The sequence below is a fragment of the Panthera tigris genome, chromosome A1, assembly GCF_018350195.1.
Source record: "Panthera tigris isolate Pti1 chromosome A1, P.tigris_Pti1_mat1.1, whole genome shotgun sequence".
Classification (NCBI taxonomy): Eukaryota; Metazoa; Chordata; class Mammalia; order Carnivora; family Felidae; genus Panthera; species Panthera tigris.
Genome location: NC_056660.1, coordinates 212,536,910 through 212,561,254, shown reverse-complemented (window position 1 = coordinate 212,561,254; position 24,345 = coordinate 212,536,910). Strand labels below are relative to the sequence as shown.

The 24,345-nt window shown below is 46.9% G+C and overlaps 2 protein-coding genes across 5 annotated transcripts in view; both read left to right on the top strand.

The window, feature by feature from the left end:
* Positions 1-7,147, top strand: part of LOC122230421 (PDZ domain-containing protein 2-like) — a 122,985-nt gene extending 115,838 nt beyond the window's left edge. For all 4 annotated transcript variants that reach the window (XM_042997037.1, XM_015544396.2, XM_007097440.2 and 1 more), the window contains 2 exons: positions 2,236-2,371; positions 5,268-7,147. In XM_042997037.1, the coding sequence (XP_042852971.1) occupies positions 2,236-2,371; positions 5,268-7,147 (2,016 nt within the window). The remainder of the gene's footprint in view (positions 1-2,235; positions 2,372-5,267) is intronic.
* Positions 7,145-22,846, top strand: LOC102961841 (PDZ domain-containing protein 2). Its single transcript, XM_042997049.1, has 6 exons — positions 7,145-9,323; positions 10,570-10,687; positions 14,970-15,071; positions 15,889-16,150; positions 18,652-18,786; positions 20,014-22,846. Exons 1-6 carry the CDS (start codon positions 7,360-7,362, stop codon positions 20,178-20,180), a joined length of 2,748 nt encoding a protein of 915 aa, XP_042852983.1. The 5' UTR covers positions 7,145-7,359; the 3' UTR covers positions 20,181-22,846.
* The last annotated feature ends 1,499 nt before the right edge of the window (positions 22,847-24,345 follow it).

Here is a 24,345-nt window from a genome sequence, read left to right as displayed (position 1 = left end):
GGGTTTTGTTCATAATTGTTTATAAAATAAGAGCTTTTGTCATTGTGAATGAGTATTCCCAATAAGAATTTTGAGAAGCATTTAAAACTTTTGCATAAAAGTTTAACTCTTCTCTTAAAAAAATTTATTTCAAAAATATGATTTCATCTATACATCAGAAAGAAAATAGAATGCATTGCCATTTATGGGGCGCCTGGGTGGCTCAGTCAGTTAAGCACCCAACTCTTGATTTCAGCTCAGGTCTTGATCTCGTGGTTCGTGGGATCGAGTCCCACCTCAGGCTGTGCACTGACAGCACGGAGCCTGCTTGGGAGTCTCTCTCCCTTTCTCTCTGCCCTTTGCCTGCTTGGTCACATGATCTCTCTCTCTCTCTCTCTCAAAATAAAATTTACACTTGATCTTAGCCAAAAGGCCGAGAAGCAATAAATAAATAAACTTTTAGAAAAATGCATTGTCATTAAGTATTTACCCTCAAATATTGGGAGCTTAAAAAGAAAAAAACCTTCGGTAAGTAAGTTGTCTTCTGCTGTTTTTACTTAATACTTTTGAAGTTGAGACGAATGCCACTTAACATAAAATGAAACACTGTAGAATACAGTTCAGTGGCACTTGGTGCATTCACAGTGCTGTTCGGTCACACCTCTGTCTAATGCCAAACCTCTTTCATTGTTTTGTATTACATTTATGCCTTACTAATTCCAAACCTCTTTTGCTGTTTTCTATTACGTTTATGCCTTACTGCTAAAGAGAAATAACTGACTCAAACCCTGTGCAGATTTCCCTCAGCAGATACTAAATGATTTTTATACAAGAGCCGCTGAAAGACGCTGTATCCATTTCACCTCTCTCCTCTGCTGCCACCTTTGGGCCACTTTGTGGAGACTCCTTAACTCTGAGAGTGAATTTCAAATCTGATTTAACTTCCTGGCGGGGTGGTTTTGCGATTTTTTTCTTTCTTTTTTTTTTTTTTTCAGTAGGTTTTAGATAGAAGAAAGGAAGATGAAGTAATTGACACTTGGCTAAAGTGAAATTTTGGAAGATTAAATGTCCGTTTCATTTGTCCAGATGAGTCCTGGCCCTAAGTACCAAACTGAGATGCTGACCTTACAGTCATGGATATTATCATTACTGTACACAGACAATAATACCTACGTCTGTATAGCCTTTTGTGGGCTATATATATATATATATTTTTTTTTTTTTTTTTTTTTTTTTTTTTTTTACTCATTTACTCATCTTTTATTTAAATCTCTGTGAGTTAGACAGGGCAAGTCTTATCCCCAATTTTTTCCCCATTTGTTTCTCCTGTGGTAAAATCCACCTTATGTGAAAATGTACAGTTCAGTGGTATTAATATGTTAATAATGTTGTGCATTTATCACCACCACCTCCTGAGCTCTTTTCATCTTGTGAAACAGAAACTCTGTATCTGTTATATAATAACTCTCCCACCAGCCCCCAGAAACCACCACTCTGTCTTCTGTCTCTCTGATTTCTACTCCTCTCAATACCTTATAAAAGTGGAATCATACAGTTTTGTCTTTTTGTGACTGGCTTATTTCACTTCACATAATGTCCTCAAGGTTCATCCCTGTTGTAGCCTGGATCAGAATCTCCTTTCCAAGACTGAGTAATATCCCATTTTCGGTATATCCCCCATTTTGATTATCCAGTGATCTATCAACGGACACTTGAACTGCTTTCACATTTTAGCTATTGTGAATAGTGCTTCTATAAACATGGCAATACACATACCTCTTAGAGACCCTGCTTTCAGTTCTTCTGGGTATATACCCAGAAGTCGGATATGTGGATCGTATGGTATTTCTGTGTTTATTTTTTTGACAAGCCTCCGTAGCCTTTTCCATAGCGGCTCAACCATTTCACATTCCCGCCAACAGTGCACACGGTTCCGGTTTCTCCACATCCTCGCCAACACCTGTTATTTCTGCTTTTGATTGTAGCCACCCTCATGGGTGTGGGGTGACATCTCAGTGTGATTCTGATCTGCAGTTCCCTGATCACCCACATTCCAAAGTTAGGAAAACTGAGGCTTAGGAAGAATGACAAGTCCATATAATTTCCAGTGGATCTGACACCCAGAATCTGGATCTCGTGGCTCCTCATCCGGGGTTCTCTGAAATTCCCCAAACCAGCTCTTCTCTGTGTGTGAGGTCTTAGGGTGCAGAAAACCTGAAAACTGACGACAGTGACTTGTGGTTGTCATTGTGCCAGGAATCTCTGGGGAAGCTAACTGTCGAGGATGGACGTGTCCCTTCCAACTGGGGGCCAGCCAGTGCCCCATGCCACCCAGAGGCTGGCCACCGCACAGAGAACCTGCCGGAAGCTGCACCGGAGCAACCAAGGACAGGTAAGGTTATTTTGGTGCTGGTTAAGCTTCAAGATGGGAAGGCAGAAGTTACCCCTATACAAATGTTACACGTGGAGAACTTTGGGAAGCGGGGACGGGGGGGGGGGGGGGGGGGGGCTTTTACACAGGTGAATGATATTTAAAAGCTCCTGCATTTAACAACTTTACTAAATCATTGTGCCTAAACTCCTAGTTTTAGTTCCACATCAACTGCATCCATTTTCAGTCAGTTGACACTCTTTACCTATTTTGTGATGTGAACCTTAGTGAATAAGTCATGAGATGACACAGAGGGGTTCCTGCCCTTCAGAATCTCAGCACTCTGCTTACATGAGATCAGATGCACCGAGAACTATCTTTTCCCTCACACATCCACAGAATGTAATATTTGAGCCGTGTGCTGAGGTCACAAGACACTCCTGGCCTGCACGGCTGACGCTGGCCCTGGCGGGCCGTCCTAAACACTTAATGAGTCCATCTCCACACACCTGTGGCCCCGCTCTAGCTCGGACGCTGCACCGATGTCTTCCGCGTCCTCCTGTGCCTGCAACATCATTTGTAAGGCTGCTGGGCCTCCCTCCCCATTTTGTGCCATAACTGAGGCAACATTCTGCCCATTATTGGACATTTGGGGAGGTTTACAAGTGAAGGATTACTTTGAAACGTGACATCAAGGACTGCCTCTATGTCATTTAATCTCCCCCAAAACACTTTTAAGTTACACGCTTTGCAATAAAGTCAAATTGCTAACAAAAACTTAAGGTTTGTTCAGCAAATGCATCTGAAACTGAAGAACGACTGTTAAATCCCTTCCTTTTGTCTCATTGTGACTTTTCCCCGAGTTGGTACCAGCAGAAGCAGGAAAGTCATTCTGAAGGGAGTTCAAAAAGGCAGAGCAGAGAAGGACATGAGCCCATGGATTCGAATCTTGGCACATCCCTCCCCTTCCACAGGGTCTGGGGAGGTTGTGTATGCTCTCCACGCATGTGTTGATAGGCCGACCTTGCTGTTGCCAAGTGCTGTCTACACAGAGGCCATGCAGTCGGGGTTTATAGATAACAGGGTGGGGTGTGGAGCCACCTTCCCGGGTGACCCTGGCTATAAACTCTGGCCCTGGATCCATTGCTTAACCACTCTGTGCCTCAGTTCCCTCCTGTTCCCAAGTAGATGGTGACAGGACCTACCTCACAGTCTTGGGAGGAAAATTAAGTGCATGAAAAAACTCTTAGCACAGTACTAAGTCCTAATAACTAGTTCTTAATTGTTGACATAGGAACTTCAGGAGGCAAAAGGAATATGCAATTAAGATGATTTGTGTGGAAGGGGTGCCTGGGTGGCTCAGTCAGTTAACTGCCCAACTTTGGCTCAGGTCATAATCTCCCGGTTCGTGGGTTCGAGTCCCACATTGGGCTCTGTGCTGACAGCTCAGAGCCTGGAGCCTGCTTCAGGTTCTGTGTCTCCCTCTCTCTCTGCCCCTCCCCTGTTCACACTCTGTCTCTCTCTCCTCTCTCTCTCAAAAATATTTAATTTTTTGGGGCGCCTGGGTGGCTCAGTCAGTTAAGCGTCCGACTTCAACTCAGGTCACGATCTCACAGTCTGTGAGTTCAAGCCCCGTGTCGGGCTCTGGGCTGATGGCTCAGAGCCTGGAGCCTGCTTCCGATTCTGTGTCTCCCTCTCTCTCTGCCCCTCCCCCGTTCATGCTCTGTCTCTCTCTGTCTCGGAAATAAATAAATGTTAAAAAAATTTTTTTTTTAATATTTAATTTTTTTTAATTTTTAAGTAAAAAATTAAAACATTAATTAAAAAATTAAAAAAATGATTTGTGTGGGAGATGTGGAGTGAATATAACGTTTGGGGAGACCATCATCTCAAAGCAGGTGCTTTCATTGTGACTGTTTCCCAGCAACCCATAGTTCCCAAGAAAATAGCAAATCTAATGTTCTTATTATGTCCTTTCTCCCGATTATAAGATGCCATGTGCCAGAGGTGAACAGATTAGCCCGAGTGTGTGGGGGCCTCATGAGGAGGCCCCTCCAGAGCCCGTCTCATGAAAGGACTTCATTTCCCACTGTCGCCGCACGCATTGCCTTTCCCTGCGCCTCTGAGGTTTCATGCACTCTCTTCTCTGCTTTCATTCCATTTTCTTCTTCGCCTTCCTCCCCATCACTGTGTGGCCTGACTCGCCCCGCAGAACTCCCCCCCCCCCCCGCCCCCGACCCCTTCTGTCAGAGCTTCCCAGACTATGTGGCCTTCCAGCTCTCCCAATCCTCTCAACGCGGTCAAGACACAACCAAGGTACAGTGCGGACTTGCCTCCTTCTGTGGCGTCCTGTGTTTCTTCCCAAATTAGCCTCCTCCTTCCTGTCCTGCGCTGAGCAGTAAGTCCCCAGAGGTCATCACTTGACTGTTTTAGACTCGACTCTACAGCTCACAACTCCCACCATAAGGCCAAACCCATGACCTAGAGCTAAACCAGAGACCCGAAGCCTCTGCAGATGAACATAAAGCCGAGGGATCAAATAGAACAGCCTGACCCCTGAGGCCATTGCCATCAGAGCAGACGGTGTAAAGAAACCCAGGGGAAGGGCTTCTGGGGTCCCCATCCTTAAAAATAACCAAAAAGAGAGAAAAGGCAGAAACAAAGGGTTATTCTGCCAGCCAGTCTGAGTTATTTCGGAACGTCTAGAGCAGGGTGGTATTTGTTAGATGTGAGCGCTCTGTAATTTCAGAGGCAAAAACAGAACGACAAGGAGGCCTACATTTAGGCTGTGGGATGTCTTTCTGAAAAAAGACCAAAAATTTGAGAGTGTTTCATTTTCCTTTTTTTTTTTTTCAATTGAGAGTTTTTCTCACACATTCCCCTCTCTCTCCCTGCTTCCCCCCTTATCTCCACACAGGACTAGATAGACCCCCGGACCTCATCCCTACCCCAGAGCAGAAGGGGGCAGCTCACCCTGAGCCCAGCAAGACCTCCATGGACACGGGGCCAGCAAGGCGGCCTGAGGACCGCGGAGAGCCAGTGTCACCCGGGGTGCCTGAGTCTGAGGACAGATGTCATGTGAGTCTCGCCCAGGAGAGCAGCGCCTCCCCAGGGAAGATGGCAGTGGCTCGCCGTGACTTCAGCAACCTTCCAGCAGCCCCAGAAGCCAACTTGCCCAGGAAGGCAGCTGCCCACAGGGGCGCGGGACCTGAGGCAGAGGCCGCGTCTGCAGCTAGTGGCGTCCTGTCCCCAGACCTCGTGTCCCAGGAGGAGAGACAGAGAAGTCCCGGTCACCACGGCAAGGCTCTGCAAGCAACAGGCGTCCTCGTGCCTGCAAATTCCTCAGGCTCTGCCCTGCCCGAGGGAACAGATTCTGTGTCCGAGAGGGCCCCGCAGGCCAGCCCCGCCCTGCCGTCACCCGCTGACCGGGCTGCAGGGGCGTGTGGGGGTGTCTCTGGGCACTGCTGCCCCAGGGAAAGTGGGGGCAGTCCTGTGACTGACATCGACACACTCATCAAGGAGCTGGATGCTTCTGAACCAAGACTTCAGTCTCCTCAGAAAGGGGACCGGTTGAGTCAAGTGGGACATTCTCAGGGTCAACCTCCAGCAGGCACTGGAAGTGGAAGTTCCCACCATGCTGAGCCAGTTGTGGGGAACCAGACCCCCACCCTAAGGAGGGCCTGGGCTGCTGGCCAGCCCCCTCCCCCACAGTGGGCCTCCCAGCCTTCAGTTTTGGATTCCATTAATCCTGACAAACATTTTACTGTGAACAAAAACTTTTTGAGCAACTACTCTAGAAATTTTAGCAGTTTTCACGAAGACAGCATGTCCCTGTCGGGCCTGGGTGACAGCACGGAGCCATCTCTCTCATCCATGTATGGTGATGCCGAGGACTCATCTTCTGACCCTGAATCGCTCGCCGAAGCCCCACGAGCTTCCACCAGGAACAACTGGTCACCCCCTCGTTCCCGCGGATCTTCTCACAGGGAAGACACTACAGAGTCTGAGGAGGAGCAAATTGAAATTTGTTCTACAAATGGTTCCCCCAATCCACCTTCAACTACTGCTCACGCACCTGCCCAGGCCGCACCCTGCCCTGTGTTGGCCAAAGTTCTGCCCTTAAAGCACAGTGCTCTGAGTCAAGTGGTGGGAAATCCACGCGAGAGAGCATCCTTTGTGCCAGGAAACTCATGCCCTTCAATTCCAAACTCTTCCCAGCCATTTCCTCTCTCGGATATAAGCTCTCAGGAGCATGAACTTCATGCAGATGTAAGGATTTTACAGAACCCCAGACCCTCGTGTGAAGAAGAAACCATGGAGGCCACCAGTACTAGCTCATCTGTGGGGAACAGGCAGCCTCCTGAAGCCGCCACGCATTTCCACAACCCTCCGGTCGCTCTCAGCAGTCTGAACACGGTAGATGTTTTAGAACATGACTTGCTGCGTGTCGAGACCCCAAATAAAAAACAAGAGACAAATGTCAATGCAACTGAAAATCAGTCCCCCTGTAGCGTGCATGTCCCTAAGAATGGAGAGTCTGTTTTGACAAATCTACATATCTCCGAAAGTCACGAGCTGGATGAGTTGCTACAGAAACCAAAAATGGTTTCCAGGAGGCCCATCATGGCCTGGTTTAAAGAAATAAATAAAAATAACCAAGGGACACATTCGCAGGGCAAAACTGAAAAGGAGCAACCCATGGCGCCCAGCAGAAGCCCTGACTCCAAAAGTCAGGTGTTGAGTTCCAGCCAGAATTCCAGAAAGGGGATTGCTGTGCCTAATAGCTCCCCCAGCTGAAAGTGAATCTGGAAAATAAAGACTCACCTAAAAAAAGTTCAGTGGAAACACTCTTAAGTAACTGTCAGAAACCCAAATCTGGTCCTAAGCTGAAGAGACTCAGCATCAAAAGCAAAAGCAAAGCCAGTTCCGAGGCCCCTGCAGCTCACGTTGCCAAGGCTGGTGGGACAGACCCCAGGAAACCCCTCATTTCACCCCAGACCTCCCACAAAATGCTTTTGAAGGGAGCATCTAACCAGTTCCACATAGACCACGAGGAGCTTGACAAAAATGCCACGGCCACCCCCAGGTCCCCCCAGTGCATGCTGGAGACCAGGCCACCTGCTGCCCCGGGGTCACTGAAGCCGTCAGTGTCGGAAACGAGCATCACAGCGTTCATTTCGCCCCACGCCTCCCCCAGGACTCTCCCTGAGCAGAGTGCATGCGGTAGATCCTACGTGGCTTTCCACTCAGAACCCAACAGAGGCTGCCCAGCGGCCCCCAGATCTCCTAAGTGTGGGCCAGAGACCAGGGCTCCCCCTGTGGCCTTGGGGAACAGCGCGTCCACAGCCACAAATGGACAGGAGGCCCCACCTCCTGGGCAGAGGGAGCGGCGCACGGCCAGCCGAATGGATTCGGCACCAGAAGTAGCCCGATCGGGCGTGACTGATGACAAAGGAGGCAGAATAATTACTGGTGATCCCCTAGAAAGAACAAACCAGCTGAAAATAGTTGAAATTTCTTCTGAAAGAATGCCCAAGAATGCATGTGGTGACAAGCTAGCTGAAAGTGACAGATTAAGAGGGTTCTTGGCCCAGAGCAACTGTCAGGAGAAGAGTGAGATCAGGTTCTGTCACCAGTCAGAGGAGACGTCCTCAAGTCATCCGCCGTCACTCACATCTCGTGCGTCCCAGGTAGAGCAGGAAACCCAGCGATCTTTCAGTGTGGCAAAACTGGCTTCCTCCTCCTCCTCCCCACAACTGCCTACTAGAAAGGTGGATTCCTCGCAGGGGAAGTCAAGTCAGGTGTCAGGCTCCCTCGGGATGACCAAGAACGGCACGTCAGCGGGCCCAGTGCCAGATGACCATCCATACTTCACACCAAGGCCAGCGACCAGGACCTACTCCATGCCGGCCCAGTTTTCAAGCCATTTTGGACGGGAAGCGCATGCTCTACACAGCCCAGGTCGCTCTCACCGGGACAGCCAGATCCCTGCAACAAGTGGGGGGCTCCTCGAGGCCAAGGCAGCCAGAGGTGGTGGTCTTGGCCTGGCTAACGGACAGGGCGTGTACAGCGTCAAGCCCCTCCTGGAGACATCGAGGAACCTTCCAACAACAGACGAAGGGGATGTTCTTTCAGTGCGAGAGACGAGCTGCCTAGTCACGGACAAAATCAAAGTCACTAGAAGACATTACTACTCTGAGCAGAACTACGAATCTACCTCATTTTTCTCTGTGAAGCAGAGGATCAAGTCTTTTGAGAACCTAGCCCATTCTGATCGGCTAGTGGCCAGGTCTGGGGGGTCTCCTTTTTTGTCAGCGAGCTCCAAGCCTCCCATTGGGAGACGGTCATCTGGCAGCATTGCTTCCGGGAGCCTCAGCCACCCCAGTGACCCAGCAGCAAGGTCACTGAGACGCAGCCTGAGTTCCTGCAGCGAAAGCCAAAGTGAAGCCAGCACCCTGATCCCCCAGATGACCAAGTCCCCATCGAGCACAGCATTGACAGTCTCCCAGCAGAATCCAGCGGAGGCCAGTAACAAGGGCCCTGACTCAGACCCAAAGAAATCACTTAGTCCTTCTGGAATTCCCACCCCAACCATGACCCCAGCCTCTCCCGTCAAAAGGAACAAGTCCTCGGTGCGCCACACCCAGCCCTCTCCCTTATCCCGCTCTAAGCTCCAGGAACTGAGGGCCTTGAGCATGCCTGACCTTGACAAGCTCTGCAATGAGGACTTCTCAGCGGGACCGACAGCCGTACTCTTCAAAACCGAGCTGGAAATCACCCCCAGGAGGTCGCTTGGCTCTCCTGCGGGAGGCCTCAATGGGTCCACTGCCCTTTCATGCCCCATGAAGCGGGGGGACAGGGCCTGTCCAGGAGGAAGCAGCCCTAAAGCCAGTGAGCCTGGGGCACCCAGTTCAGCCCATCATGTGGGTGAAACCACCTGGGATCTGCCTTCTGGAAAAGGCTGGTCAGTTAAGTAAGTATCTGCCTCTCCCCTTTTATTCAAATAAACTGTATAAAAACTTTTTTAAGGTTTATTATTTATTTTTGAAAGAGAGACAGAGACAGAGACAGAGTACAGAAAGGGGAAGGTTAGAGAGAGGAAGACAAAGAATTCAAAGCAGGCTCCAGGCTCTGAGCTCTCAGCACAGAGTCTGATGCGGGGCTTGAACCCACGAGCTGTGAGATCCTGACCTGAGCCGAAGTCGGATGCTTAACTGACTGAGCCACCCAGGCGCCCCTCAAATAAACTTTTAAAAAAATTATGAACTAGTTTTCAATTTTTGGAAAAGGTGCAAAGACTGGCAGAGCGCTCCCAAGCTCCTCACCCAGCTCTTCCTAATGGGAACATCTTCTGTAATCCTGGTCCAGTTGTCAAAAGTCAGAAATTTAACACTAGAAGAACACAGTTAACCACAGACTTAATTCAGATTTCACGGAACACATTTCACTAACGTCGTTTTTCTCTGTCAGGATACCACATTGCATTTAGCCCCCTTTGCTTTTTAATATCACTACTGGAAAAAGACCATGCCTGCAGAGAAAGGGTTTCCAGAATGTCGCTCTGCAGGGCAGTCTTGATGGGACATGGCACTTTTGGCAAGAGCGCCATCAGAGAGATGAGAGTGGACAGGGAGGGCTGCACCTCAGGGGACAACAGTCTGGGCCTTCGAAGCTGACCTGAGTTAAGCAGAAAATTCCTAACATTTTAAAGAATATTTTTCAAACTCAGAAATGTTCTGCGGAGCTCCAGCACTGGTTCCCTAACATCCTGAGGTGATGGATCCCAGAAGCCACAGTAGTTCCTGTGAATGACATTCCTGCCCAGCACTCAGGATTCTTCAAGCAGTTTGAATTGAGAGTTCTTATGACCAAAAGGGGCACCTTTAGAAGGGGCGCCTGGGTGGCTCGGTCAGTTGAGCGTCCGACTTCGCTCACAGTTCATGTCATGATCTCACAGTTCATGAGTTCGACCCCCACTTCGGGTTCTGTGCTGACAGCTCAGAGCCTGGAGCCTGCTTCAGAGTCTGTGTCTCCTTGCTCTCTCTGTCCATCCTTCACAGTGCGCTCTCGAGAAAAAAAATAAACATTAAAAAAATTATTTTTAAAAACAAAAGAAAGCACGAAAATCAGAAAACACCTGCAACTTGGTAGAAAGAGCATTGTAAATACAACCTTATGAAAGGAGAAAATTGCCTTTTTCTTTCATATTTTTATATTAGTTTGGATCAACTTCTAGTCTCAGCAGGAGACCAGCAAAGATTACAGTCTGTTTTATCATCAGTGGGGTCAAAATCGACGGTCCCGGCTCTCATTCAGGAAGCGAAAGCACAATCAGAGGTGAGTGGAACCTGACCACACAGGGAGAGGAAGCCGGGGCAGGGCCGGGGTGGGGTCGTGCCCAGGTTCGGGGCAGGAGCTCTGGGAGCCAGGAAGAGCTCTGCTCTGAGCCCGAGCACAGAGCTGCCCAGCTGGGTCTGACCTCTCTCGAAGTTGCAGCTTGCAGCTGGCTTCACAAGCTAGACCTTGACTTGAATTTCAGGTGCCAGATTGGCGCAGCCGCTGTGTTAATTCCCCAGTAGTGACTAGTTACCATCCTCCTCACCCCCCACGCTTGGAGTCTGTCAACAGAGGGTCCTCAAAACTGAACTAGGCATGTTGGAAACATGAGGGAATGGCCACAGCACATCTCTGCACCTAGGTGGACGTTAACTACTTGTCAAGGGAGCCACCTGCTGGGGAAATGAGTTAGCGTGTGTGTAGCCCTGCCCTGGCCCCAGCATGAGAGCTTCTGAAGCCTGGGATTCAAGACAAGGTGGCTAACCGGTCATTAGAAATGCAGTCTTTTGGGGCACCTGGGTGGCTCAGTCAGTCGAGTGTCCAACTTCAACTCAAGTCATGCTCTCACAGTTCATGAGTTTGAGCCCCGCATCTGGCTCTGTGCTGACAGTGGGCTCTGTCCTGACAGCTCGGATCCTGGAGATGCTTCAAATTCTGGGTCTCCCTCTCTCTCTGCCCCTCCCCCACTTGCACTCTGTCTGTCTCTGTCAAAAATAAACATAAAAAAAGTCAGTCTTTTGGGGCACCTGGGTGGCTCAGTCGGTTAAGCATTCAGCTTCGGCTCAGGTCATGATCTTCGCGGTCCATGAGTTCAAGCCCCGCATCAGGCTATGTGCTGATAGCTCAGTGCCTGGAGCCTGCTTCAGATTCTGTGTCTCCCTCTCTGTGCCCCTCCCCTGCTCATGCTCTGTCTCTCTCTCTCTCTCAAAAAAAAAATAAACATTTAAAAAATTTTTAAAAAAATGCAGTCTTTCAATAAATTAGATGTGATGATAGTAACAGAAGAAGCCATGGGTTCATATCTAGAATACTTCTCTGAAGAACATTAATTTCTCAGAACTGCCCTTAGAGATTTGAACCCTAATAAGTGAATATTTGTTTTGAGAAAACAAATATGAACAATTTTTTCTTGACTGGTAATGTACCTGGGCCACTCATAGATCTGAGAACACTGTGCCAGAAATTTCTCCCATTACCCAGAAGGGCTGTGATGTTGGCATCCCCTGAGGAAGGAACCAAGTTGGAGAGGAGACCAGCTCCCCTTAGTTTACACACTCCCTCTGGTCCTCAGCCTGCTGGTTTGGGTCTGTGCAGTTAACACATTGAGACATCCAGCATTTTTCACTTTCAGTGAAAGGGACCGTTCTGTCCTCTCCCTTCTTTCTTCGACTTGTGACAATAGTCACAAGTGTTCCATGCATGCAAGTCTCATTCTGGCATTTCCGGTCAATGTGGCATGGTGGGATCACACTTTGCCGGGTCCCTTGTCCTCCAGACATTCTACAGTGTTAGATAAAATGTAGAAGGAGGGGCGCCTAGGTGGCTCAGTTTGTTAAGCCGTCTGACTCTTGATTTCGGCTCAGGTCATGATCTCACGGTTCATGGGATCAAGCCTTGCGTTAGGCTCTGCACTATCAGTGCTTGGGACTCTCTCTCCCTTTCTCTCTGCCTCTCTCTCTCAAATAAACTTAAGAAAAAAAGAAAGTAGAAACAGAAAACCAAAAAGTCTCAACCTACCTCACAAATGAAATGCACGTTTTCAGGGACCACAGACACAATGGGAGACTTTTTGTGCGGGCAGGACGCTGAGTGCCAGCTGGGAGGGTCTCCCACCCCGTCCCTCTGGTTCCACATTCACCCCCAGACAAGTACGGTGGCTTGGTGTGGAACAGCATTCCTACTTGCATCAGAATGCAGCAGACTGCAGGGAAATGAGCACCCTCATTTCCCTGCAGTCTTCACTTGCTTTCACAGAGCGGCCGTGGTCGGCTTCTAGTGCGCTTGTATCCTCAGACACAATTCGAAAAAACATTTTTTGAGCAAATTAAAATTTGGGTGTACCAGACCACATGCCCCATTTTCATCAAGAACGCCTAGTTTTCATTCTTCTCTCTGAACGTGTCTGAGCCTGTAAATGGTTAGACTTCCCAACAAAGTCAAAATCCCCCAGCAGGTCTGTGGAACATTCTAGTGTCAGCAAATGGAGATTTGGTTTGAATGAACTTCTTTGGGGAGACATAAAATGCTTGGGATCACTCTTTAGGACGTATTAATAGGACTAAACTCTTTTTCTTTTATTTTTTTATGTTTTATTTTGAGAGAGTGAGCGAGCGAGCCTGCATGTGAGTGGGGAATGGACAGGGAGAGAGAAAATCCCAAGCAGGTTCCGCCTTGTCAGTGCAGAGCCTGATTCAGGGCTCAAATTCACCAACCATGACATTATGACCCGAGCCGAAATCAAGAGTCAGATGCTTAACCGACTAAGCCACCCAGGCACTCCTAAACTTTTTTTTTTTTAATTATGGGTTCCTTCCCCAGCACAATACAGAGGTGGTTCTCTCTTTCAGTGTTTTCACCTTCTCTCATCAAAACAACACTTCAGTTTTATTTTTAGATTCTTTTTCTGTTGCTGGGTTGAGAACACCTTGAATTGATGGATTATAAATCACTTCATGGGGAACCTAGCAATGCAGATCTTGAAAAATGTTGCGGAATCATTTTTACCATGTGCGGTGAAGGAAGTCAAAATTCAGAATAATTAGCCTAACTCAGTTATTTTAAAATATTTTAAGGTATCTTTTGTTGGATGCTTGAAACATCCAACAGGACAGTCTTTTGTTACGTAAGCCTAGACACTACTAGGAATGTTCTAGTCTCAAATACAAGTTGGCAGTTAGTTTTAGGGTACTTTATATATTTTTTTTTAATTTTTTTTTCTTAATGTTTATTTTTGAGACAGAGACAGAGCTGACTGAGCCACCCAGGCGCCCCTACTTTATTTTTTTTTAACATACTTTGTATTTTAGGAATACCCATTCATTAATTACACCTCAAATCCAACGAACTGAACGTGGTGGGAAGGGGTCATAAAACAGTTGGCCTCAGTGTGTTCTCATCCTGCCTCTTGGCACTTCTTCTCTGCTGTGGTTGACCCTGGCCTGACTAAATTATAGACTTAAACAGTTATAGAATGAAGAATTCCCTTCGCGAGGCACCTGGGTGGCACAGTCTAAGGCTACGCATCTGACTTTAGCTCAGGTCATGATTTCACGGTTCAAGAGTTCAAGCCCCGCATTGGGCTCTGCGCGCTCAGCACAGAGCCTGCTTCAGATCCTCTGTCTCCCTCTCTCTCTGCCCCTCCCTCACTCACGCTCTCTCTCTCAAAAATAAACATTAAAAAAACCAAAAAGAATTCCCTTCATGACCAAATTACGTGCTGTCTTCAGATTTAGGAAGAGACAATATGGTGCCTAGAATAGGTCCTATATTGTCCCGTCCCTGCCCCTTTCTGTCCACCATCCCCGTGGTTCTGTAGGTACAGGATGGACCCCCAAACTCCAAGTAAGCACTGCCCAGGATGGGTAGAGGACAGTTGAGTTCAGGAAAGGTGGGAAAGCTCCTGAATAGCCACTGGGGCTCGGTGCTGACAAGCTGTGCAACACAGCGGGAGGGCTGACCACAGAACTTACTAACTCCCAGCACAAGGAACAGATACGTGACCTTGAACAACACAGGTTTGAACTGCACGGGTCCACTTACGCGTGAGTTTTTTATAGCACTCTAAATACACTCTCTTTGTTAGGACTTTCTTAATTATGTTTTTTCCCTTCTAGCTTTTTTTTTTTTTTTTTTTTTTTTTTTTTTTTTTTTTTTTTTTTTTTTGAGAGTGAGCGAACAGGAGTAGGACAGAGAGAGGGAGACCAAGAATCCTAAGCAGGCTTCATACTGCCAACGCAGGGCCCAGTGCAGGGCTCGAACTCACAAACCATGAGACCGTGACCTGAGGTGAAATCAAGAGTCAAGACGCTTAACTGACTGAGCCACCAGGCACCCCTCTGTAGCTTTACTGTAAGAATACAGTATATAATACATATAACAGAAACTATGTGTTAACCAACTGTTTATGTTATTACTGAGGCTTCCATCAAGGGCAGGCTATTAGCGGTTAAGTGTGAGGGTCAGTCAAAATTTATAGGCAGATTTTCCACAGTGTGGGGGTGGGTGCCCCAAACCCCATGTTGTTCAAGGATCAACTGTACTTTTTTCCGTTTCTTTTCACTAGAATAAAGAAGATGTTTGCTTCATCGTCTTGAATAAAAAAGAAGGCTCAGGTCTGGGATTCACTGTGGCAGGAGGAACAGATGTGGAGCCAAAATCAATTGTGGTAAGTGACAGTGTCAAGGTGCTCGCAGGAAAGTCACTCCTGAAGCAGCCTCACATTTGATCAGAACAAAATTCACGTCTGTGAGTTCAAAGAATGCTGGTGTTTGTCCCCTCCTCACAAAACAAAAATGGAAAAGTGGGGAAAGTAGGATATGATATATTCATTAGCAAAGATACACATTCTTACCACAGAGCTGACTGATGTATACAGATGGAGTGATTAGATGCAAATACACATCAGCAGTTTTCTGTACCCTCCTATTCACCTAACATTTTATTCTAGCACTAGGAAAACACTAGAATTAACTGACCAAACCCGCATTTGCTTTTGAAATTACTTCCTTCTCAAGAACAACCTAAAATTTTGTATCACTCAAAGGACTTTGAGATCATTGGAGAGGCCACCTTCATTAGGCAAGACCAGGCCCTGTTCATTTTTGTGTTCTTCTTGCCCCCATGGAGTGCCAGGGCACGAGCCCTTCTTAGACACGAGCAAGAAGTTGAGTAAAAAATATATTCCAGGGGCGTCTGGGTGGCTCCGTTGGTTGAGCGTGCGATTTCAGCTCAGGTCATGATCCAACGGTTCATGAGTTTGAGCCTCACATCGGGCTTTGTGCTAACAGCTCAGAGCCTGGAGCCTGCTTCCAATTCTGTGTCTCCCTCTCTCTGCCCCTCCCCCGCTCATGCTCTGTCTCTTTCTCAGAACTAAATAAACATTAAACATTTTAAATATATATATTCCATCCCTCACACTGAATAGGTTTTTGGTAAACCACGTTTGTATGATGACTTTGGCTTTTGACTTCTCCTTGCCGCAGGTGCACAGGGTGTTTTCTCAGGGGGCTGCTTCTCAGGAAGGGACTGTGAACCGAGGGGATTTCCTTCTATCAGTCAATGGCACCTCACTGGCTGGCTTAGCCCATGGGGAGGTCCTAAAGGTTCTGCACCAAGCACAGCTGCACAAAGATGTCCTTGTAGTCATCAAGAAAGGGAATGACCAGCCCAGATCCTCCACCAGACAGGAAGCCAATGGGAAGGGCTTGCTATCCAGAAAGACCAGCCTCCTGGATCCTGGAGTAGGTAAGACACCAGTTCAACAACCAGCAGGGTGGGTGCAGCTGGCAGATTGGTTCCTGGTGAGCATGAAGGAACATAACTACTATCATCTGGGTCAGAGAAATCAAATGTAGTGAAGTCTTATGTCGGCAGATGGTTCTTGCAAAAGCAGTGTTACAAGGAAGTTATAAACCACTGCCCCCAGTAGTTAAAGTCATACTATTGAAGATTTTTAACGACCGCTTGACTGCTTCTCTAAATGTGCTAAGAAGGAAGCCCTTTCACATTTATATCTTCTTCTTAGGACTTAAGTGGCCGGTAAGTAAAGCAAGAAACTCTTGTGACAGGGGAGGGGAATCATGTTGAGACTGTAGAAAGAGAAATTCCAGTACTGAGATTTGTCCTCGGAAAATATCAAGGTTTGTATTCTTTCCTGTTTTAGAAGAATGTAAGGAAATGAGGGGGTACAGATGTTTAAAGACAGAGACTATAGCCTTGATCAACCAAGAAGAACTTACAAAAAGAGGTTCAGAAGTAAGATTTTCTGTATGCCCTCCACACTGTCACACCAAGGCTCATGAGCAAGGCGTATGAAGTACTTACTCAGGAGGAACTAAGTACCACTTGTGTTTCTGAAGCACAGGCTGATTACGGCCTTCAGATAACTACATCAGACTTCAGTGGTGTCCCCTACCTTGGAGTTCAGGAGTGATGTCTTTAGTCCAGGTGGCATAGGAGAGCCAACGAAGCCCGGGTCAGGGAATTGCCTTCTGGGGAGGTTTTTCTTCCACTCAACATCTCTCCCTAATGAAGTTAAGGGTAGCTGAATTCCTCCCTGTTCACCTTGGCTTCGTGGCAGCCTGGGCTCTCTGTGATTGCTTTGCTGGAAAGGGCACTGATGTCCACTGAACAAACGGAACTCTTCTTGTCCAGATGCCTCCGCAGGCTGGGGGCATTCTCAGCCATCTCTGTTCCCTTGCTTTTGCTCTTCTAGAAAATCGAAGACCTTCCCAATATTGGGAAACACCTTAAGTCATCAGACCTTGTCATGCTCACCTTTGCCCCCGCATAGTCTCAATTGCTTGTACTTTCAGTGGGATCCGGGCAACTTGTCAAAGGAAACCACTTGACATTTAATCCCAGTAGCTTCCAGAGTTTTTAAGACTCATGAACTCGGGATATGGAAGGCTAATCCTGTCATTTATAATCATTAAGTATTCCTGTGGCACCTTCAGAACATCTGGCCTTGAACCAGATTCTACAGAGTTACCAAATTGTAAACACATTCAGGGCCTAACCTTTATTTTTTCGTATTCCTGTTCCTTAAAATGCCCATGCCCAGGGCTCTACCTGAACCTGTGCAGTTCTCCCCTAACACAGAGAGCATCCCACTTGAGGGCTGATGCGGTAGGCTGCACGTTAAAGACACGTAGGAAGCTTTTTACAATCCTCCTGCTCAGTAAATTCCCCAGCTTATTTCAATCATAAAACCTCAGGGATGGGGGTGAAGGTAAGGGCCAGGGCCCAGCATCACAATCTTTTTAAGGTTCCTGGGTGATTCCAGTAGAGTCTGGCCAGAGCTGAGAGCCACTGTAATGGGCCTGTTTTCCTGTTTAACAGCAAGTGAAATCACCTACGGAAAAATCAGGCTGCTCCCATTAGCACATTTCCTTCAGACCACATGGGACGTGGAGTCGCCTTCGTGAAACCACACTAATGGACTGGCCTTTATGTGCGAGAGCAGTGATGCTGGCTAGCTTGGCCTCAACCTGAAGGGGGCAGTTTAATCTGTGGTCCTTCCCCTGCCTCCCAGAGAGCTCGGTGCGCCTTTCCATTCCCCTCAACGTCCTTCACTGAGAAAGTGTGTAAATAAGAGAAATAAAAGGCAAGCTTACAATCTCTATGCAGATCTCCAAGGCGGATTTCAGCCAGGCCTCTCCACACTAGCATACAGAGCAGACACGAGTGTTGCCGTGGAAACGTCCCCCACCACCCAGTGGAGAGAGGAGACGGCAGTGAAGGCAGCTGGTGTGTGATGAAAACACACAACAGGAGCATGTGTGGCAGGAGGAGGAAGGAAAGGAGCTCTGGGCGTCCCTGGGAGCTTTGGAATCCACGGTCACGGTCTCACATGGGGTCTGGCATTTGGGTGTTGCAGGATTTCAGTGTCAGACTGTGACACACTGCTGCCATCAGCAGTCAGGGTCAGCAGGAAATCGAATTTGACTCCCCAAGTGTGACTTCACTGAGACCCACAGCAACAGCATGTGGGGCTTGCCAAGAGCAGTTCGGAGTCTGGGGGTTTCTGCTTGGGCACAACAGGAAGTGCTTAGAAGAGCACAAGGTGCAGGCAGGTATGGCAGGAACTTAGCCACGAGGCCAGCTCCAAATTTGGGAGATCAACTCTAACGCTGGTTTCGAAGGTAGATGGGACTCCAGGGTGCGGGGGGAAATACATTTAGGGGACAGGACAGGAGGTGATGAGTGTCCCTGTCTCTTCATCCTTCCGAACGTCGTTGCTACAGGTAGAAGTGTAGCTTCCCACGATGCTCTGTGTGTTGAAGTGCTGAAGACCTCTGCCGGGCTGGGATTGAGTCTGGATGGAGGAAAATCATCGATGGCTGGAGACGGGCCCCTGGTCATTAAAAGAGTGTACAAAGGTAATGCCCTAAAAAACCCAGTTAGCAGTCTGTTTTCTTTCCATTTGGAAAATGTTCTTATTCTCTGTGACATACAGGGTGTGCTGTGTCCGCCCTGTTGTGTTCTCCACATGTGAACACATGTCGCCCCCATGACAGTCCTATCAGGTACTGTTATCCCTGTTTCACCAGAGGAGAGACTGTGCCACAGGGGACCACACGAGCCCCGAAGGTCACAGGTGCAAATGGCAGAATAAGGCTTGACCCCAGGCAGTCTGGCCCCAGGGTCTGTGTCCAACTCCAGTGTTCTTAACTAGTATTAGCTGTAGCTGATGTAAACATACAGGCTAAGTAAGGCCATCAGGGTTGCCAGTCAGGGGTAGTTAACATGGACCAAGATCCCATTCATTTAAAATTGCAATACTAGGATGGGAGTAGAGATCATTGAAACATGTGGTAGATCTGAGGTCTCTTTATGACCCTGCATCGTCATTTAATCTTGGACAGTTCTCAAAGACCTCTTCAGGTTCCTGAGCTAAACAATTATATTACAAATTTTAAATCTAATTATAGAGGAGCCTGGGCGGTTCAGTCGGTGAAGCATCCGACTCCATCTGGGCTCCGGTAGCGATGTCGTGATTCTTGGCATCGAGCTCCACGGTGGGCTGCGTGCTGACAGCATGGAGCCTGCTTGGGATCATCTCTCTTCCTCTAACATTTTTTTAAAGTATAGTTATACTAACAATATCAGTATGTATAAAAATATACTAATGTATATCCTATTATATGTAATATGCTATCACAATAGTGAATACTAACGGTATCAGTAACATACACCCATATACTCCTAAGCTTGTTATATAGAAAGCTGCGGTGTAGAAATACATCAGGTTTTGTGTGTAAGTAATCTCCACAGTCCCTGATTAGCCGTCATGGTATATTAGATCAAAGTGGAGCCTGTTTTCCTACACTTATTGGCCATTTGGATTTTAGTTACTGATTTGTAGTTCTTTATCTAGTCTGCGTATTCCCTCTGTTGATTAAATTCATTGAAAATGATTTTCTCCTAGTCCACTGCTTATGCATCTTAGGAGAGGAGGGGGTTACAGATTTGAATATTTAATGGATGTATGCCCTGTGCGTCTTAAGAATATAGGCACTGGGTACCATTTAAATTTTTCGTTTCCTTGGAATTTATTTTGAATACCACGAAGGTGCCAAGCCCTTATTCTGCATTTATTCTCACAGGGGGTGCAGCTGAACAAGCGGGAACAATAGAAGCTGGAGATGAAATTCTCGCCATTAATGGGAAACCCCTGGTTGGGCTCATGCACTTTGACGCCTGGAATATTATGAAGTCTGTCCCGGAGGGACCTGTGCAGTTAGTAATTAGGAAGCATAGAAATTCGTCCTGAAACCATCACCAGTGGTGATGCTCACTGGTCATGCTGGTTACATTTTTGAACAAGCATCTCCTTTTCTCAGTTCCCTTACTTGAGCAAATCAGAGTAACTTCTTCAAACGCTGGGTTCCTAAAACAACACAGGAACACTGATACAGGCAAGGACTATAGAAATCTCCACGTTTTGACATCTACGTGAAGCTGACCTCTTGTGCGTGCAGCAGCGGTGGAGCGGACCCCTGGAAGCCTTTGACCTTGACCACCTCGGCTGGGAGGGATCCTTTCGTTCCAGTGCCTGTCCCCTCCTTTTCACATTTACTGATGGGGACACGAGACACGGCGTGCCCTTCATTCGAACCATTTACCTAGACCTTCGCATCCTTCTTGCCTCCTTTCGCACTGTACCCAGTCCTGGCAGTGAGGGAGGTAACCAGGTCCGAGGGGGCAACACAAATGTCACAACTAAAAGGACTACAGTTTTATATAATTTTGTAAGTAAATAACAGTGCTTTTAGGCACATTCAGTGGAAGGAGCTGTGGGTCTGTATTGTTACCGTGAAAAGAAATGAGACTTAAAGAAAGAAAGAAGATCAGTTATGACCTAACAGTTAAGCTGAGCTCAGGAATTACCCAAAAATGAAAAAGCAAAATACAGAAAGTGATATTTTTTAGAGAGTGTCATGTGCAATGTACGGATGCAGAGTTCAACTCAGTGGATTGTCGATCATCATGAAGTGCTGATCGTGATCTAAAAGTGTAAGTCGTAAGGCTATGTTACAAAAATGCCGTTCTGATAAACCACACTAAATAGCCATGAACTTTGCTGCTTTGAGCAGAAAGTTCCAGCTCTGAAAGCACCTTGCATCTGGTTTGCAACTTGTCTTGAATAAGTGCTTCAGTTCAAGACCAGTCAACCCAAGAGTGGGCAGAAATATCATAGTCACTGGGTTTCCATTTCTATATTTTATGCACTCCAACCACTAATTTAAGCCAAATTTTTAGAAATCTTTTTAGTACCCTTGGATTTATAAACGTAGGCATTACATTTACAATCCAAATGGAGGAACTTAAAAATAATCCTTCTAGGGGACTTTTTTTTGGTTGGCTGGTTGTGTTCCCCTTTCCCAACAAGCTTAAGAAATAGAACCTTTCTAAAGCACTGGACCTCTTTTCCTGACCTGGGTGTGATGTCGGCTCTGCAGTGACTAAAGCGTTTGCTGGTTTTGTTTTCCTGTTTTGCAAATTCTTCCTTTTGCAAAACCGTTTCCCTGCAAAAGACTGTCGTGACTCATACTGCCTGTGAAAACCCCTCCCGGCTGCTCTCCTTTCAAAGCATGACTTGTTCGTAGTGGCTGTTCCCATTCAATGCGCTGTTCCCTGTCACAAAACTGGCTTTTCTCCTCCTGCACCTTCTTTTCTTAAATTCTAAACCTTCACCAGCTACATTTACCAAGATGTAAAAAGAAGAAAATGGAGAACAAGGGTGAGTCACTCTTTCAAGGTAAAGCAGCAGAACTATGTAGTTACGAGCCAGATCCAAGGGTGATGCAGGCCAGCAGATCAAGTCCTGGGAGTACAGGTGAGAATCATAACCTGCCTGTGGGAGGACGCCGAGGTATTATGTCGGAGACTTCTTCCAATAACCTGCAGCTTGGGTCTATGGCTTAGAGAAAAGAATGGAGGTCACCGTACCCCCTCCCCCGATCATAGAGGTGCTTACTCACCTTTGTACATTGCTTTTCCAAGTGACTAATCCCAGTAAACCTCTGTAAAGTTGGCCCAGAGGGGTCTCTCAGATGGGACTGAAGTATCTGGCTGGTGAGCCCAGATTTCTCATTTTTTTTTTCCGTAGGTTATATACAAAAGAGAATGTTGCACAAGAGTTAGCTAGAAAGACCTGATTAATTTAGCTTCTACTATTCACTACAGTTCCAGGTAGGATACTATAGGCAGTCAGTGCAAGGTGCATGCTAGATTGTTTTTAAGTCTCTGGGGTCAGTTTTGTGGTTTCTGCTTTCTTGCCTGAATGGTAAGAGAATATTTGCCTCCACCCTTCCAGCTGTGCCTACCAGTAAGAAATTCACATTCCTACGCAAACAGGAATGTCTACAGAATGGGGAGCAGTGGAACAGTCTCCTTCCAAGAGTCCCTGATCATCGTATCTGAAGAGTGCAAAGGGTAGACCTTTGGCTCACTAAATTGTGTTAAAGTCATCAGCCATTTCTAGTAGATCTTGCAAGAAGGGTTTCCCTGGTCACCAGTTGGAATTGAAGGGAGAAAGCAAAAGGCTAAACTATCTCTGACCCTTAGAAGGCTACTTACTTGTCTTCAGTGTTCAAGGCATGACTAGTATTTCTAATTAGTCTAATTCCCACACTTCCTGAAGTGAGCACTAATGGTATTCTATTATCCTACTAAAATTTTCATTGTTTGGAGTTTTTATTTAACTCGTCAGTCACCCACAATAAGCTATGAGGGTAAATATGTGTTACAACAAGTAAATTGTAGTTGCAAGGATATTCTGTGAAAGTTGAAGTCGGGTTTCATTTCTGTCCTTCCATACACATCTCATTTAATTTTATGGTTGACTTAATTGGCACCACACCTGTTGTATTATAATATACATCCTTTATTTATGTAAAATAAAATGCCTTATATATTAAAGAGTAAGTGCAATAATATGAAATAGCCTGTACATTTTTAAAATGTTGTCGCCAAGTTATGTAAATCCACATCTCTGTAAACAACCTTTTTTAAGTAATTTTAAAAAAATAAACACTCTACTTACTACTTGGTTCTTTCCTTGTTGTTTTAGTTCTGCAATCCATAAAGTAACCTTTTAAAATATGATGATAAGGGGCGCCTGGGTAGCTCAGTTGATCGAGCCCCACTTAGGGCTCCATCCTGAGCATGGATTCTCTCTCCCCACTGCTTGCATGCTCCCTAAAATAAAAATATAAAAAATATCAAGACATGTTAATTATTACTTAAATTATTACATAAATGAGAGGTCCAAAGGCAACAGAACTAAAAACAACTCTTGGGGCACCTGAGTAGCTCAGTCGGTTAAGCGTCCGACTTCGGCTCAGGTCATGATCTCGTGGCTCATGAGTTCGAGCCCCACGTCAGGGATCTGTGCTGACAGCTCAGAGCCTGGAGCCTGCTTTGGATCCTGTCTCTCCCTCTTTCTCTGCTCCTTCCCAACTCACGCTCTCTCTCAAAAATAAACATTAAAAAAAATTTTTTTTAATCAACAACTCTTACATGGCCACACTGAGGATCTAACACAATCTAAAGCTCCAAGACCTTCAACATCCCATGCCTTTGCAAAGCCCTGACCATCTAGATTTTACTCCCCTCTTCCCACTACTAAAGTCTTCAATTTCCGCAAGCCTAATCCCAACACTGTCAATGTTCTCCCCATCAGAGGCCCCACCTTTCATTTCTTCTCTGTTAGACTAGACACCACGGTAGAGCACAGCAGCCCCCCATCCATCCCAGAGACTCGGCACCCTTGTCCCAGCTAATCCTGGATCCTTCCTTCCACTAGCCAGCTTGTTGGTTCCTACATTCCTCTTCCTAGAGGAAATCCCACAACCATGTAGAATGCTGCTGCTATAAATCCATGATTTCCAGCGATACCTGGAGACTCCCCAGCTACTCAGCCATTGTTTCCTTGTCGGTTTTTCTCTTTATAATGACTACTATTCCTCATTTTTCTCAAAACTGCTACCCACTCACCTCCCGCTACCACCCTACCCACCCCCGTGACCCCATGCTTGGATGACCTGGGATCCTGCTTCACAGAGTAAAATAAAAAGCATCAGTTTAGTCTCTTGATTTTAAGATGCAGACACCAACCTAGAGTAGCACAAGAAAGATGATGGCAGGTCATAGAAATGTAAAAATGGGACTTGGCATATGACCGGGCCTCTGATACTGAACGATGGGGTTCATGGGTGTTCACTCAGTGCCCTCCACTGATAAGACTCCCTTGTTATTTGGGGCACCTGGGTGGCTCAGTCGGTTGAGTATCAGACTCTTGGTTTCAGCTTAGGTCATGATCTCACAGTTTATGGGATCAAGCCCCACATTGGGTTCTGGGGTGACAGGACTGAGCCTGCTTGGGATTCTGTCTCCACCACCAACCCCCCCCCCCCTGCCCTTCCCCTGCTCGT